This window comes from Scyliorhinus torazame, chromosome 10 (assembly GCF_047496885.1).
Source record: "Scyliorhinus torazame isolate Kashiwa2021f chromosome 10, sScyTor2.1, whole genome shotgun sequence".
Classification (NCBI taxonomy): Eukaryota; Metazoa; Chordata; class Chondrichthyes; order Carcharhiniformes; family Scyliorhinidae; genus Scyliorhinus; species Scyliorhinus torazame.
The window spans coordinates 153297813-153314397 of NC_092716.1; the positions used below are offsets into that span (position 1 = coordinate 153297813).

Genomic DNA, 16585 nt, shown 5'->3' on the forward strand with positions numbered 1-16585 from the left:
CTCCTCATCCAAAATAGGATTAAATTCACCTTCCCATTCCACCTTCACCTCATTCAATGGAGCTGAGTCCGCTGATTGGATTTGGCTGTAATAATTCGAAATATACCTCCACCAAGACCCGGCCAAAGAGAAAATACTCTCCATGAGATGATGGTGGTCCCAAGGGTAAAGAAGGAAAAGCCTTCTGCAAAAGATCACGAATCTGGAAATATCTAAACAAATTGGTCCCAAGAAGTTGAAATTTTTCCGACAGCTCCTTAAAGCTGGCAAACCTTCCCTCCACAAACTGATCCCCGACCCTCTCCAAATCCTTCCCCTCCCATGACATAAACGTCGAGTCTAAGCCTGCTAGCACAAAGAGATGATTACAGCAATAGGAGCCAACAACAACTTGAAGCTAAATTTAAAATGCTGTTTGAACTGTTTCCAGATTCTCAGAGTGGACACAACGACCGGATTCTAAGAAAATCTTGCAGAGAACAGAAGCGCGGCTGTTACTAAAGCACCCAAACTAGAACCCCCAACAAGTGCTCTTCTCCATTTTCTCCACACGGAACTCGGATCACTAAGCCACCCCAGTACTTTCTCAATATTGGCAGCCCAATAATTAAATATCAAATTGGGCAAAGCTAAATAACCTGTCTATCTCGCTCGAGGAACACCCTACAGGTCCTTGGGGTCTTGCCCACCCAAATAAAAGAGGACACTAGTTTGTTCACTCTGATTTGGGGAGAAAAGTGGGAATAAACAAATAATAATCTTGGGAGGACATTTATTTTAATAGTCTGCCGGCTAAGGACAGCGGGAGGTTATCCCACTTCTGCAAGTCAGATTTGACCCTATTACTAGACTGGCGTAATTTAATTTATGGAGCGAGGCCCAGTCGTGTGCCACCCATATTCCCAGATAATGAAAGCTAGTTCTGGCTAAGCGAAAAGGCAACATCCCCAGATAGTCCCCCCCTTTCTGGGATTAACCAGAAAGTATTATCTCTTGTCCAACTTCAACTTATACCCGGAGAAGGAGCAAAACCTCCTAAGCAGCTTCGTTATCTCATCCATAGTGGAACCTGGGCCCATAATATAAGGAAGCAGGTCATCTGATTACAAGGACATCCAATGCACCCTCCCTCCCAATTTATCCCCTTCCACTTACTGGAAGATCTTAACGCTATGGCCAAGCTTCAATTGCTAAAACAAATAGAAGCAGAGATAATAGACAACTGTGCCCTGTACCCCTATTCAGCGGAAAACAACCTGAGCGCGAGGCATTTGTGCAAATATTAGTAATGGGGCCCGATATAATAAACAAACCCAAGATATGAACTTTTGCCCAAAACCAAACCTTCCACGAATCTCAAAGAGCCCCTCCACCCAAACAAATGCTTTTTCGGTGTCCATGGAAACAATCACCTCCAGTTTGGGCACTTGAGAGGGGGAAAGGACAATATTAAACAGCCGACGTACGATGGCCGACAATTGACAATCCTTGACGAAGCCTGTCTGGTCTTCCAGATCGCTCTGGAAGGCAGGGCTCCAACCGCAGTGCCAGCACTTTTACGATTAATTTAGCATCTACATTCAAAAGTGAGATGGGACAAAATGATCAACATTCTGTAAGGCCCTTGACCTTTTTCAGGATCAGGGAGATAGAGGCCTGCGCAAGTATTACGGGCAATGAATCCCAGGACAAGGAGTCATTGAACATATCTAATATTAAAGGGACCATCTATCCTGCAAACCTCTCATAAAACGCGGCAGGGAATCCATCAGGGCCGGGACGTTTACCCGTCTACATTAACCAAATGCAATTTATAAATTCCTCAGGGCCCAACAGGGATTCCAACTCTCCCTCTTCACCAATGGAAGGAGAACGCTTCCAAAAACGTTGTCATGGCTGAATTCTCCTCCGGGGACTCCGATCTGTAGAGATCTTGTTAGAAAGCTTCAAAAGGCGCGTTGACCTTTGGCGGGATGAAAAACAAACTGTCACCCAAGTCTCTAATTTGCACAATCTCCCGGGAAGAGGCCTGTTGCCTCAGCTGATGAGCTAAAAGGCGACTGGCCTTGTCCCCATGTTCATAAAAAGCCCCCCTCGAACATCACAGCTGGCTCCCACCTTACCTGTTGATAGTAATTTAAGTTGTGTCTACAGCTTTTCCCTAATCACCAGCAACACTGGGGTAGGGGCAAGCCAGTACTGATGGTCCACCTCAAGGATGGAGTCCACCAGCCTCTGTCACTCCACCTCGCAGTCCTTTCCACATATGCTTTACAGGAAATTATCTCCCCCCTGATGACCACCTTAAGGGCTTCCCAGATCATAGAGGGTGAGACAGACTCACTCTTATTAAATGTATATATTCCTCAATAGTGGAGAACATTCGTTCACAAAATCTTTTGTCCGCCAACAACACCGTATTCAATCTCTATGGCAGGCATTGGAAGGGACCTGTTTCAAACATCAAATCCACAAAATGTGGGGTATGATCTGAAATCACAATTGCCAAATACCCCCCTCTTCACCCAAGAGAGGAGAGGCTTACCCACCTCAAAAAAGTCAATACGTGAGTAAACCTGATGGACATGGGAAAAGAAAGAAAAATCTTTCTCCTTTGGGTGTAAAGAATGCCATGGATCTGCTCCCATGGAGTCAGAGATTTCGGCTTGAATCGATTTGGAACACAATTTAAGCCCCCCCCCCCAATCTTGTTAACAAGATCAGCAATTTGTTAACAAAACCTGTATCATCACAATTTGCCATATAGACATTAACCAGGACTACTGAGGTACCCGCCAAGGACTCTTGACAATCACATGCGTGCCACTTGGATCAGCCAATATCTTAGCAGCCGAAAATTGAACCCTTTTGTTGCTCAGAAGTGCCAGCCCCCGAGCCCTACCGTCAATGCCTGAGTGAAATATCTGACCCCCACACCCCTTCCACAACCTTGTCTGGTCCCAAACCCGCAATGAGTCTCCTGGAGAAACACCACATCAGCATTCAAACTTTTAAGGTGAGCAAATACCCTTGACCTTTTCACTGGGTTGTTCAACCCCCTTACCTTCCAGGTAACCAACCAAATTGGGGCCTCCCACCCATTCTTGATCCGGAATCAGCCATTTCCACTAAGAGAGGTCATCCAACAATTACTTAGAGAGTACAGGTACCAGGCCCAAGATGGCCGCCAAACTCACGCAAGACAAAACAAAGAAAAATCTGGAGTCATCATCAGCAAACTATCCCTGCTCTCCACCTCCCCGCCCCCACACAAGGCCACAACCAAATGTACTTATACGTAACAGTAAGGGGAACAAAAATTCCCAAATCCTACTTCTACTGACCCTAACCCCAAACAAAACAAAAACATTAAGCTCATTATCTAAAACCAAACTAATATAATGAGCTGCAGCTGTCCCCACCACGTTAGTCAACTCTTCAGCTAGCAGGGCAACCCCCGCCCAGAGTAAAGAAAGATACTAACAGAAAAAAGACACATAACATAAAAAAAACCTTACAACATTGTACTCCAACAGTGTGCTATATATTTCCAGTTATAGCACAAAGAACAAAGGTCCCCACAATTAAGCCCCCCACCCAAATCCACCGTACAAAACATTCATCCCACACAAGAACAAAGAAATGCAAACATGTACAAGGAACCCCAACAACTCCCCATATACATATGCCCACAACCAACATCCAAAAACCTCACAGAAACCTCCTTCAACTCTCAGCCAGACATTTGTTAAACAAAAGTATCCGCCTCCTCTGGCGCATTGTAAAATAGTATTTCGCCTCAAACGTCACTCTGAGCTGCACCAGGTACTCCACCCCAAATTGAACTCTACTCTTGTACAGGGCGGCTTTAGCCTTGTTATTCGTCGCACGCTTCCTTGCCAATTCCACAGTAACGTCTTGATAAGGTCTGATGGCATGGCCTTCCCATTTATAGTCGAGATGTTCCTTAGCCCACCTCAAGACACGTTCCTTTTCCTGGAGGCTGTGGAACTTCACAATAACAGTGGTGGTTCTTTGGGATGGGGTTTCTGTCACAGTGTCGGGTTGGCTCGATCCAGCTCAGGAGAGGATGTGATTCCACCTTCCCCCACCATCTTCCTAAACATCTTGGAAAAATATTTTGTGGGAGTTGGGCCTTCCATTCCCTCCATCAAACTCACAATCTGAATATTCTGCCTCCTGGCATGATTCTCCAAATCGTCCACTTTGGCCTTCAGTGCTTTATTCGCACTGGCCACCTGAAGCATCACAACTTCTAGAGAGGTAATCTGGTCAATATGCCGCGAGACAGTCAATTCCGCACCCGTTATCGCAGCACCATGTACTTTTACTGCCTCGCTGGACTTCTCCAACGCCGACCGAATGGGAACCAGGGCTTACGGAGGTCCTCAGTTGCAACCCGTCTTTGTTTCTCGAATTCCACCACCAAGATGCCGGCAAGCTTCTTGGCAGTTAGTGGAGTGGCTGGTGTCCCGGGGCAGCCTCTGCCATTTTCTCCACCGAAGAGCCCCGAGAAGCCCCCAACTCTGATGACAAATGTCTGCCTTCAAGTTTCTTTGCCCTGGTCTTTCTGGGCATTTCTCTTATTTGGGCATCATTTGTGCCATCAAGTGGGACTTTAAGCAAAAATACTCCCAGAAACTGGGCGAAAGGGGCAAAAGAATACAATGAAACGAAAATCGCTTATTGTCACAAGTAGGCTTCAAATGAAGTTACTGTGAAAAGCCCCTAGTCGCCACATTCCGGCGCCTGTTCGGGGAGGCTGGTACGGGAATTGAACCGTGCTACTGGCCTGCTTTAAAAGCCAGCGATTTAGCCCAGTGTGCTAAACCAGCCCCTCTTATCCTAGCAGGAGCACTGGTCTTGCTGGGTCTCTTGATTCGCCACTGGTTCCCAGGCTCCTGCGTGACCAGATCATCATATTTTGTACGTCTATGGATTAATGCCACATGCTGTGGATGTCACAACTTCAGCACTTTGCGAATACAAAGTGGCACAGCAGTGACAGTGCAAGTCACACTTCAACAATTAAACAGGTTTTCGATTATGGAGCTGATCTGTACAAAAACCAGCTCCACTAAAGTTTGTAAACCCATGGCAGGAACCAATGTAAGCCACTTTCTCAAGGAACCAAATGCAGAAAAATGTCAAACAACCTTATTGGACTTCCGTGGATAAGGGGACTAGATGGCACAGTCAATTAAAATACTATTGTTTTACCTCTGAATAACCTATGGTGTGACCAACCTGAAGAGTAAGCAATGTTGACTCCAGTTGTATAATGTGGAAAGAAATATGCTTAACAAAACTTCTGCCACATAAATATACACAAAATTAACACAAATTACAGATCTAAACTAATATCTTCTGTTCACTACTGAGAAGCTGGAATGTTACTTTATTTCTATCCATCAAAGCATTACCTTTAGCTGTGAGTTGGAATTAAAACACAGATAATGCTCTTCTGTGTACATCTTTTATGATTACAGGATGGAAAGTCTTAAGGAAGCACTTTTTAATCTAATAACTCCCATTTTTAATAAAAGAAAATGAACTTCCAAGGAAACTTCAGTTGTTATATTTATTCTTATGTGGGTGCCATTGGCAAAGGCCTGACCCTAGTTACCTTGGATAGGTGGTGATCTTGAATTGCTGCAGCCTAAAATACTTGAAATGTTAACTTTACTGTTGACATGGGGACTCTCTAGCAGTACTTCCCTCCCTGCTAGGCATTCGAGTGACATCAACTTGAAAACATCTGATACTGCAGGTCTTTCACTCTCTCTCTCAATCTTGGCGTGTAACAGTGATTCGGCCTTTATCACTGTCATCTCAGAACCCATCGAACCGGAGTGTAAGCAAGTCATCCTTGATCCTGAGAGACTGCCTACAAAGAAGATTTATCACTGGCGGAAAGTCCCCCCACAACTCTTTCTTGCTTTTTCTCGCCCTTAATGTGTGTCAGCTTGTCTCGCCCAATCTCTCTTTGTTTCCCATGTCAGTGCCTCTCTCTCTTCTGGAAAACCTCTTCCATGCCTTTGTTATCCCTCGACTTGGCGATTCCAACTCACACCTTCCTGGTCTCCCATATTCTATCTTATGTAAATCTGAGGTCACCAAATCTCTGTTGACTGTATCCTTATTTGCACCAAGTCCCGTTCATTCATTATTCCTGTGCTTGCTGACCAAGATTGGTCCCCGGTTAAGCAACTTCCTGATTTAAAATTTCTCATTGGCATTTTGAAATCATGATCTTGCCTGTCCTTATCTCTATGATCTCTTCAAGCCCCGTAATCTTCCAAGAAGTTGTGCTTCATCTTCATAAAACTCTTGTTAGGACTCAGTTGGAGTATTGGGCGTGATTCTCTGGAAAAGTGTTTAAGTGCGGTAGTGAGCGGGAGATGCCGCGAGCTTCCCGGCGCTCTGCTCAGCGAGGCCAGCAACGCAATTCAACATTAATTGGTCCACTTAACAAATGACGCTTGGCAGTTGATTCGCTGGGACCACGCCACCAGTCCCCCGCTAACAAGGTTGAGCAGCACTTAAGCTACTCTTGCTCGGCCAACCCCAGCAAGCTTGCAATAATGGCGCCGAGGGGACCAGCCCCAAGATTCAGGAACGCTGACCTGGGGAGGCTCTTGGACATGGTGGAGGCCAAGAGGGAGGTCCTGTTCCCTGAGGGTCTGCCACATGGCAGCCAGTGCTGCCTGGGGTGAGGTGGCAGCAGTCGCCAGCTCGGGGAATGCGACCAGGAAGACTGGCCTTCAGTGCTGGAAAAAGGTCAACGATCTACACTAGGCAGCACGAGTGAGTAGACACCAACTGCCTCCCCCAAGAGAGCATCCTCCCCCTCCCCCCCTCAACCAACACCCCCCCACCCCACCCCCACCCGCACACCCCCTCTCCCACCACCGCGAGTGTAGCTAACGATGCCCTCTCTGTGTCTCCTCAGGAAAAGCTCACCCACAATCGCTGGGAGAGGGCCCAGACTGGTGGGTGGGTTGGGGGGGGGGGTTGCCAGACATCAGAACCTTCACCTCCTGCGAGGAGCGGGCCTGGGAGTGACTGGCGTGGCCGAGAGGGGTCACCAACGCGGAGGCTGGCGGACGCCGCAGAGGTGAGGAACTACCAGGCTCCATTCGGAGGACTTGTCAAACGTGAGTACTGATTGCCTTATTGACTGGCCCATCCCTCCCCCTGACTTGCAGGTCCTCCAGCTGATGGAGCTGGCCCATCCCGGGCAGCCCCCTCGCCTGACTCCGAGGAGAACACCTTGGAGGGGAGCCCCGAGGATGCAATTGCGATATTCGCGACACAGCTGTCATCCCCACCCTCCACCAGCACAGATACACACACCTCGGTGGGACATACTAGTGGTCAGGCGTCTGGGGCACAATCTGCTGAGCACCACACCGCTGATGATACACATCTGGTGGAGGCAGGAATCCCCAGGTGAGTCAGCAATCAGAGGGCTGCTGGATCCCAGGACCCAGCTGAGTCCCAGCCTTATGCTGAGCCTCTGGAAATGGGTTACCCAGAGCTGGTGGAGACGATCAGAGGGAGATGTCAGTGTCGTTCCAGCAGATCCATAGCAGCTTGGAGGAGTCCCAGAGGCTTCGGGCGCAGGCGATGGCGCTGTCAATGAGAGGCACCAAGGTCAACACGTCTAGGATGGCAACCGCAGTGGAAAGCCTGGTGCACGACGTCGGCACCATGAGTGTCCAAGACGTTGCGCAGTCGGTGACGGCCATGGCTTAGGGTTTTGGCAGATAGACCGCCTCGCTGGGGGATGTCACCCAGTACCAGACTGACCTTGATGAGGTTCTGTGGGCGATGTCCCGCCCTCATATGGGCATGGCTGAGGCACTGCAGAGCATGTCCCAGTCACTGAGAAGCATCGCTGAGGGCGTCGACACCATGGTACAGACATTGGGGAACTGCCAGGGCTGGCAGAGGCACATGATGCAGGAGCAGATGGGGCTCAAATCAGCTGCCCCTCCGCCCCAAGGCGAACCCCAGAGCCCTTTGGACACTGACCGGGAGGAGGGGGCGCTGAGTGCCAACCCGGACTTGTCCCATGGAATGGCAACAGTGGGCACCAGCTCCCCTGAGTTCCACCTCTCCGATGAGGCCGCATCTCGCAGCCAGCACACGTGACGGCAGCACGGCTGTGCATGTGCCGCCGACAAATGAGCCGGGGCCCTCCGGTCTCAGAGGATGCCTGCCAAGGGCATCGTGGGCCACGGGACGAGGTAGGCAGCTGGCTGCCTCCACCTCAGATGTGCATCCTGGGGAAACAGCGAGACATAGTAGTAGAGCTAGGAGGGTTGGGCATGTTAAGAATCACATGTTAAGAAGGCACGAACGGGAGTGGGGTTGTACAGCACATCAAATAACTTTTTGCACAACCATTATGAGGCCTCTGTCACTGCCTTTCGCAATGCGGGCTGACCCCCGGACTCTTTGGCCATCTCTCCAGGCATCCCCCCTCCCATGGCACTCACCCACCCTCCGGGCATGGACTCATCCTCGGAGCTGTGTCCCATCCCCTGAGTGTTTGGATTTTGCGTGTGTGTTGTTGCCTCCTGCAATGTTCAAGCACAGAGTCCAGGCATCAAGGTGTGATTGGGATGCTAGGCAATGACTCCCACATGCTACATGGCCCACCCATGGGAATCTACTTGGCATCTTTTTAAGTGCTCACTTAACCACGATTGCCAATTCCCTATCAGTAATAGCCTTCAGCCGTGCAGCCAGAGGCCTCAGAAGTCAATGGGGGTTATGGATGATCGGTGGGCAGGGACAAGGGTTGACTCAGGAATGGGGTTGGGATCCAGGGGTTGGCATGGTGGTGCCTCGTGCGGTTGCCTCCCCACCCCCCATGGTGGCCCACCCCTGCGGGCAGATAGAAAAAAAAACCTCCATCAGCCAGGCTATTTCATAATTTTTTTTATATGGACAATTGATAAAATGGTTGATAAAAATGGCACCAGCTGATCACATGCTGGCTTCTGCAAATTTCTGAGCAGTTTGAAAGCGGACAAAGGCTAACAGCTCACACCCCCTGGAATGTAACATTCCTTGTACTGTACAAAAATTCCAGCCAAGCCAACACAATGGATTAGCAGTTGAGATGCCTGCCCTTGAAATCTACGAACAAAGGCAGCAATTTGTGACTCGTAATCTCCGATGTGGTGCTGAGAAACCTACTCCAAAACACAATGGGTTTAAACCAGGGGCCTCGTTGGCTGAAAGGCTAACCTGTCTTGAGCTGTCTGAATTCCTTTAATTAATAAACGGTTGGATCTATCTTCAGTCACTGTTTGACCTCAGAAGAGAAGCAGGACGCCAGGCAAACAGCCTGTCTCTCTGTCTACCATTTTACCATTGAGCAGGTAGCAACAGAAGGAGCTCTGTCCTGGCCCGAATCAACTGAAAAACTGGAATAATGGAATTGGAATTTCTGTATGTGCCTTTATGATTAATTCATTTCTACACTTCTTCCACCGTGGAAAGATGGATCACCCTGCAACAGTCAGCCTGCTAACCTCTGAAGGAATACACCACTGGGTTTTTGATTCTGGACTCATGTAAAACCACAACTTTTATTTTTTATCGTGGTCTTGCCCTGTACCCCTTTCATTCCCTTATCCCTTTTTTTATTGTATGAGTGCAAAAGGGCGGACATTGTGAAACCCCTTTCCTGTTTTTTGTGTGTGCATGTAAAATAAACCAACCTTCTTATTTATCTTATTTCAAGTTTGCTGTGGGATTATAAATAAGAGAATTGGAACACTCCAAGCTGAAGGGCTAGGGAAAATACGCTACCTCTTAGAAAGGGGGAAATTAGAAATCAAAAACATATTTCTGTTTACAGACAGGTCATGAGAGGAGAAATCAGGGGCGGGATTCTGCGAAAACCGGCGGGGCGGGCAACTCCGGCGGGACGGAGTGGCGTGAACCACTCCGGCGTCGGGCCGCCCCAAAGGGGCGGAATCCTCCGCACCTTCAGGGGTTAGGCAGGCGGCGGAGTGGTTTGCACCCCGCCGGCTGGCGCAGAAGGGGCCATGCCAACCGGCGCCGAAGGGCCTCTGCCGGGCGGCACGAGTTGGCGCATGCGCGGGAGCGCCAGCGCGTGCTGGCGTCATCCCAGCGCCATTCGCAGGGGGGGGGTTCATCTCCGCATCGACCATCGCAGCCGACGCGGACGAATAGACTGCCCCCACCTCACAGGCCCGCCCGCAGATTGGTGGGCTCCGATCGCGGGCCAGGCCACCGTGGGGGCACCTCCCGGGGCCAGATCCCCCCGCACCCCCGAGGACCCCGGAGGCGGCCCGCGCAGCCAGGTCCCGCCGGTAAGTACCTGTTGTAATTTATGCCGGCGGGTCCGGCGTAAAACGGGCAGCCACTCGGCCCATCACGGGGGGGGCCACTGCCAACGGCCCCTGACCGGCGCGGCGGGGGGTCGGAGAATTTCACCCCTGGGCTGTATGTAACCCATTCTTTTTGCCTCCACACAAAGATCTCTTTTTCAGTCCTTAATGAACCCATCTATATTATGTCGACTTTTTAAACAATTATTTACTTAAAGACTTTTGGGTTCTCCTTTATGTTACCTGCTAATCTATTTTCACACAGTCTCTCTTTGCCTCTCTTATTTCCTTTTTCATTTCTCCCATTCTTTTTGCATTTATTTCTCTATTATATTATAAACCTGACAGTTACCACAGGCTTTCTTTTTCTGTTGTATTTTAATCTCTTTTTTTGGTTATCTAGGGAACTTTGGCATTGGATGCATATCCTTTCCCCCTCATGCGATATGTACCCACACTAACGTTTTTGTGAAGACCTCCCTCTGCTCAGTTACCATTTTACCTGTAATATTGATTTCAATCCCTTTTCAGCTCACTGAAATCAGCCTTCCTCAGTTAATATTTTCTCATTTAGTTTTTCCTTGTCTTTTTTCACAACTACTTTGAATCTAGTGATACTGTGATCATTCTCCCACTGAAATATGCTCCATTTGCCCCTTTTCATTCCCAAGAACAAGATCCAGCACTGTTGCTTTCTTCTTTGGGTTCTGATCGAGAAAGCTCTCTTCGCACATGTCAGGAATTTATCCACCTCTTTACCCTATATATTGTTATTTTCAAAGTCTATATTCGGATAAATGAAGTTTTCTCTTCTCACTACTCTAGAGTTCTTGCAGCTTTCTGCAATTTGCTTGGAAATTTGCACCTCTATCTCCTTTCCACTATTTGGTGATCTATTGTATATACCAGGGCCGGCTTAGTTCAGTTGACTGGGCTACTGGTTTGTGATGCAGAGCTAGGTCAACAGCGTGGGTTCAATTCCTCTACCGACTGAGGTTATTCATGAAGCCCCACCTTCTCAACCTTGCTCCTCGTCTGAGGTGCGGTGACCCTCAGGTTAAATTACCATCAGTCAGCTCTCCAACTCAAAGGGGAAAGTAGCCAAGGGTCATCCGGGACTGTGGCGACTTTACTTACTTAGAGAAATAGCTCCTTAATTATATCCAAATGATTTTGTCTTTTAATGTTCAACAATATCATCACTTTCAAGTGCTGTAACAATATATTTTCATTAATACAGCCATCCTTACCCTCCTAACTTTTATCCTGCCCTATATTTCCTAATACATTGTAACCAGGACTATTGATTACTCCATTTAAAACAGGACTCCATTATTGCCGCTGTATCATAATTGCTTGTTATTTGTGCCCACAGCTTGTCAACCTTATTTACCATGCTCTGAGCATTTAAGGTGCATGTATTCTAAACCCATCTTAATCAGCCTCAGATTTCCCAAGTTTAATCAGAATTAGTACTCACATGGAAAAATGTGTGTTGATTATGAAGAGCCAGCATGGATTTCTAAAGGGGAAATCGAATTTAACTAACCTGATGGAGTATTTTGAGGATGTAATAGGTCGATGAGTATAATGCTTTTGATGTGGTGTACTTGGAACTTTCAGGAGGCATTCAATACAGACTTGTGAGAAACATTATAGCTCACGGAATAAAAGGGACAGTAGCAATGTGGATACAAAATTGGCTGAATGATAGGTGATAAAAGGGGAAAGCAGCCTATGGTCGGTCATTTGGGAATATGGTGACTTTGCTTACTTACTTTACTATGTATCTATAAGCATTGCAGTAACTCGCCAAGGCTTTTTCAATAGTACCTCCCAAACCGGCAACTTCAATTACAAAAGACAATCGGAACAGGCACATGGGAACACCACCACCTTCAAGTCACCCAGTTCCCTCATTGTCACTGAGGAGGCTTGGGGAGGTGGGGGCATAGTGGTATTGTCACTGGGCTAGTAATCAGGAGACCCAGGGTAATGTTCAGGAGACCCAGGGTACTGTTCAGGAGACGTGGGTTCGAGTCCCACCATGGCAGGTAGTAGAATTTCAATTCAATAAACATCTGGAATTAAAAGTCTAATGGTGACCATGAAACCATTGATGATTATCGTAAAAATCCAGCTGCTTCACTAATGAGCTTACACGATCTTGTCAACATGTGGCTCTCGACTTACAAAAATGTGGTTGACTCTTAATTGCTGTCTAACATGGCTTAGAAAGTCACTCATCTCACAGGCAATTAGGAATGGACAACATATGCTGGCCTTGCCAATGATGCCCACATCCCGTGAAAGATTTTTTTAAATCGCAAAGGTCTCTAGCTTTCTCAAGGACAATTAGGAATGGGCAATCAATGCTGGACTTGCCCAGGCTTTCTGGGGCTTTGTCCCAATTGTTTTTTTAAGCATTAAGCCCTTTAACCCTTACTCGTCAAATCACCTTTTCCTCCCATCCTCTTCCCATGCCAATACAATGCCAACCCACGCCTCCTTACCCCGAATGGTTCCTCATATCCTGCCTGTCAACGCAGGTCATTCCCCCACTCGCAATTAATCTCATACTCTCCATGCCACTCCATAACCCCCACACATTCCCAATGCCTCTTCATACCCTCCATGCCAATCCATGCCTCCACCATTTCCCTTGGGCCAATATTACCCCATGCCAACTCATAACAGCTCATAACCCACCACCCGCCATGCCAACGTAACCAATATTCACCATGGAAAGACCTCAGAAGCCATGCTGAGATTAAATAAAATAAAGTTCTAAATGCCTACTGCAGTGTTCACGGTATAAAAAAGCTCCCATTTATTAAAGCCCATTCAAAAAGTTATACATTTTCTTAAGTACGACATCCCTTATCAAAACAATTAGCTTTGTGTACATAACCCCACATTAAAGACAGCCAATTCTTTAATAACCTCTTTGAGCTGTCAATTGGACTGTGTATTTAAAGTCTCCTGCTGTGGTTATGATAGTTTGTGGAGGGGGCAGCACGGTGGTGGTGGCTAGTCCCAGGTTCGATCCCTGCCCTGGGTCACTGTCCATGTGGAGTTTGCACATTCTCCCCGTGTTTGCGTGGGTTTCACTTCCACAACACAAAGATGTGCAGGCTAGGTGGATTGCCCACACTAAATTGCCCCTTAATTGGAAAAAATGAATTGGGTACTCTAAATTTATTTTAATAATTAAAAAAAAATGATGGTTTGTGGAAAGCAGCCAAGCATCGAAAATGCTTTAATAATAGCACTTAGGATTATGTCAATGAACAGCTATTTAAATTGCTAGAACAATGCTTTTCACCTCTTAGAGACAGGCAAGCAGTTTTTTTCCCCCCAAGGACTGGCCATTTAAGTAATTTGACAGTTCTCCAGGCCTTACCCACCATCAAGAGAATGTATGACATCTCTACAGATTTGTCACTCCTTCATTGAGGGATAAGGCCCTTAGAATCATAGAATCCCTACAGTGCCATTCAGCCCACCGAGTCTGCATTGACCCACCGAAAGTGCACTCTACCAGAACCACTCCCCCATCCACTGCACCCTATCCCCGTAACTTAACATGCACATCTCTGGACACTAAGGGGCAATTTAGCATGGCAAATCCACTTATCCCTTATCACGTTGAACTGTGGAAGGAAATCAGAGCACCCGGAGGAAGTCCACACAACATGGGGAGAATGTGCAAACTCCACAGTCATCCAAGGAGGTAATTGAACCCAGGTCCCTGGCACTGTGAGGCAGTAGTGCTAACCCACTACTCCACCCCGTTGTTCCAGCAAAAACAGAAATCAGCCTTGCTGAGTTCAGGCCTCCCACATATGGAATCACATCCCACCCCCGTTTCCAAACCACAGCTCCCCCTACCACAGGCGAAAACAGGATTGATCAAAAATGTGGGCGGGACTTCCGGATCTGGGTGCCACTGCCATTTTGGAAGGTCACCAGAGTCTTCATGGATCGATGAAAATCCAGGCCTTTGGAAAGGGTATCCAATTAGTCCGACTCCCGTGCCCTTTCCTCATAACCTTTAAAATCTTTCTTTTTCAGATATATATGCAATTTATTTTTGAAAATTATTACTGAAATGCCCCAACACCCTTTCAGACAGTGAATACCAGATAATAACAATTTGTTGTATAACATTCTCATTAATCTTTGGTCCCTTTGCAAATTATCTTCAACTTAGGTCCTCTAGTTACCAATTCTCCTGCCAGTGGAAACAGTTTCACCCCCTATACTCTCAACATTCTTCATAATTTTCAACAACTCTATTGAATTTCCCCTTAACCTTCTCTGCTTTCATGAGAACAGTCTTAGTTTCTCTAGTCTTTCCAGATAACCAAAGTCCCTCAACTCTGTTAACTTTCTAGCAAAGTCCTCTACTCTCTCCAAGGCCTCGGCATGTCTTTCTCACTCTTGCTCAGATATGCATACATATACAGACACCCCAAGTAATCAACTTTTCACACCCTCAATTAATGTAGTTTACCTGAGACTGTAAAAATAGTTTTAATCTGTGGATTCATAATCATGGATATCATATGTATACCTCTTAAATGTATTTCACTTTGGGGTCATTGGTGAATTGGCAGAGAGTGATTTTTATTCAATTTACTACATTCAAGTGAAAACAGATAATCAATATAAAGGTTAATTTTATATAAAGAGATGATTCTTACCGATGGTTGGCTTTGTTGCATACGTTTACGAGCTGCTACTGCTTTCAGATTACGGCATATTTCCTTGAAAGTTGAAGGCTGCAACCGATGTTGCAGACGTGGTGGCTCCTGCATTGAAGGGTATTGGTATTGTGGGAGCTGATGGTGAACTGGATGTTGTGGATGCGGCGGCACTGGTGGCAATGGTTGAAGATCTTCTTGTTGCCATAAGAATGTCTTTTGATCAGGTAGTTGCTGTTGGGATTGTAGCAATTGATGGGGAGATGACTGTTGCATCTGCGACAATTGATGTGTTGATTGTTGATGGAGTTGTGGTAACTGATGTGGCGATTGTTGCTTGAGCTGTGGCAATTGATGTGGCGATTGTTGCTGGAGTTGTGGCAATTGATGTGGCGATTGTTGCTGGAGTTGTGGCAATTGATGTGTTGATTGTTGCTGGAGCTGTGGCAATTGATGTGGCGATTGTTGCTGGAGCTGTGGCAATTGATGTGGCGATTGTTGCTGGAGTTGTGGCAATTGATGTGTTGATTGGTGCTGGAGCTGTGGCAATTGATGTGGCGATTGTTGCTGGAGCTGTGGCAATTGATGTGGCGATTGTTGCTGGAGCTGTGACAATTGATGTGACGATTGTTGCTGGAGCTGTGGTAATTGATGTGGCGATTGTTGCTGGAGCTGTGGTAATTGATGTGGCGATTGTTGCTGGAGCTGTGGTAATTGATGCGGCGATTGTTGCTGGAGCTGTGGTAATTGATGTGCCAATTGTTGCTGGAGCTGTGGTAATTGATGTGGCGATTGTTGCTGGAGCTGTGATAATTGATGTGGCAATTGTTGCTGGAGCTGTGGTAATTGGTGTGGTGACTGTTGCTGGAGCTGTGGCAACTGGCTTGAATTTAATGGATGGTGCTCAACCACCAGCTGCGGTTGACACTGGTTATCATTGTGTGGTATCTCACAGAGTTGTTCTTTGAGGGTTTTCTGCGGATACTGTTGTTTTGGCTGCTCTGGATAATATTGTTGGCTATGATGCTGTTCTGGAATTTCATCACATTGTTCAACCTTAAGCTCTTGTTCTGAACACTTCAGTTGCATCTGTTGAGGTTCTGGACTCTGCTGGTCCACTGGTTGTTGTTCTTCTGCAGATTGAATTGGATGCTGTTGCTGAAGGTGTAGCTGTGTCGGTGGGTGATGAGAATGATGTTCAGAATAATGATGGTGAACTTCATTCATTAAAGGTTGTTGTTGGTGATCTGGTAACTCAGGTATCAGGATGCCTCTTTCGTCTCCAATTTCTGATTGCAACAGATGGAGTCTGTAGTACTGGACAAGATTTTCCAGAAAGGCAAACGTAGCCAAAGAAGGAACTTAAAAAATAAAACACAAGTTAATTGCATCAAAATCAGTGCTTATAAGTGAATAATTGATTAAAAATTGTAGTCATAGTAATAAACAAGACATTGAAAATAGACTGCTAACTTCCGCAAGTGT

General features: G+C 46.9%; 1 protein-coding gene across 4 annotated transcripts in view; it reads right to left on the reverse strand.

Annotated features, from left to right (window-relative positions):
* The window catches only part of prdm11 (PR domain containing 11), a 202059-nt gene that overhangs the window by 54930 nt on the left and 130544 nt on the right, over positions 1–16585 (reverse strand). Inside the window, exon 8 of one of the 4 annotated variants that reach the window (XM_072518835.1) lies at positions 15101–16461. The exons of the other annotated variants lie outside the window; for them this stretch is intronic. Within the exon in view, the coding sequence (XP_072374936.1) occupies positions 15101–16461 (1361 nt within the window). The remainder of the gene's footprint in view (positions 1–15100; positions 16462–16585) is intronic. 4 annotated transcript variants of the gene reach the window in all.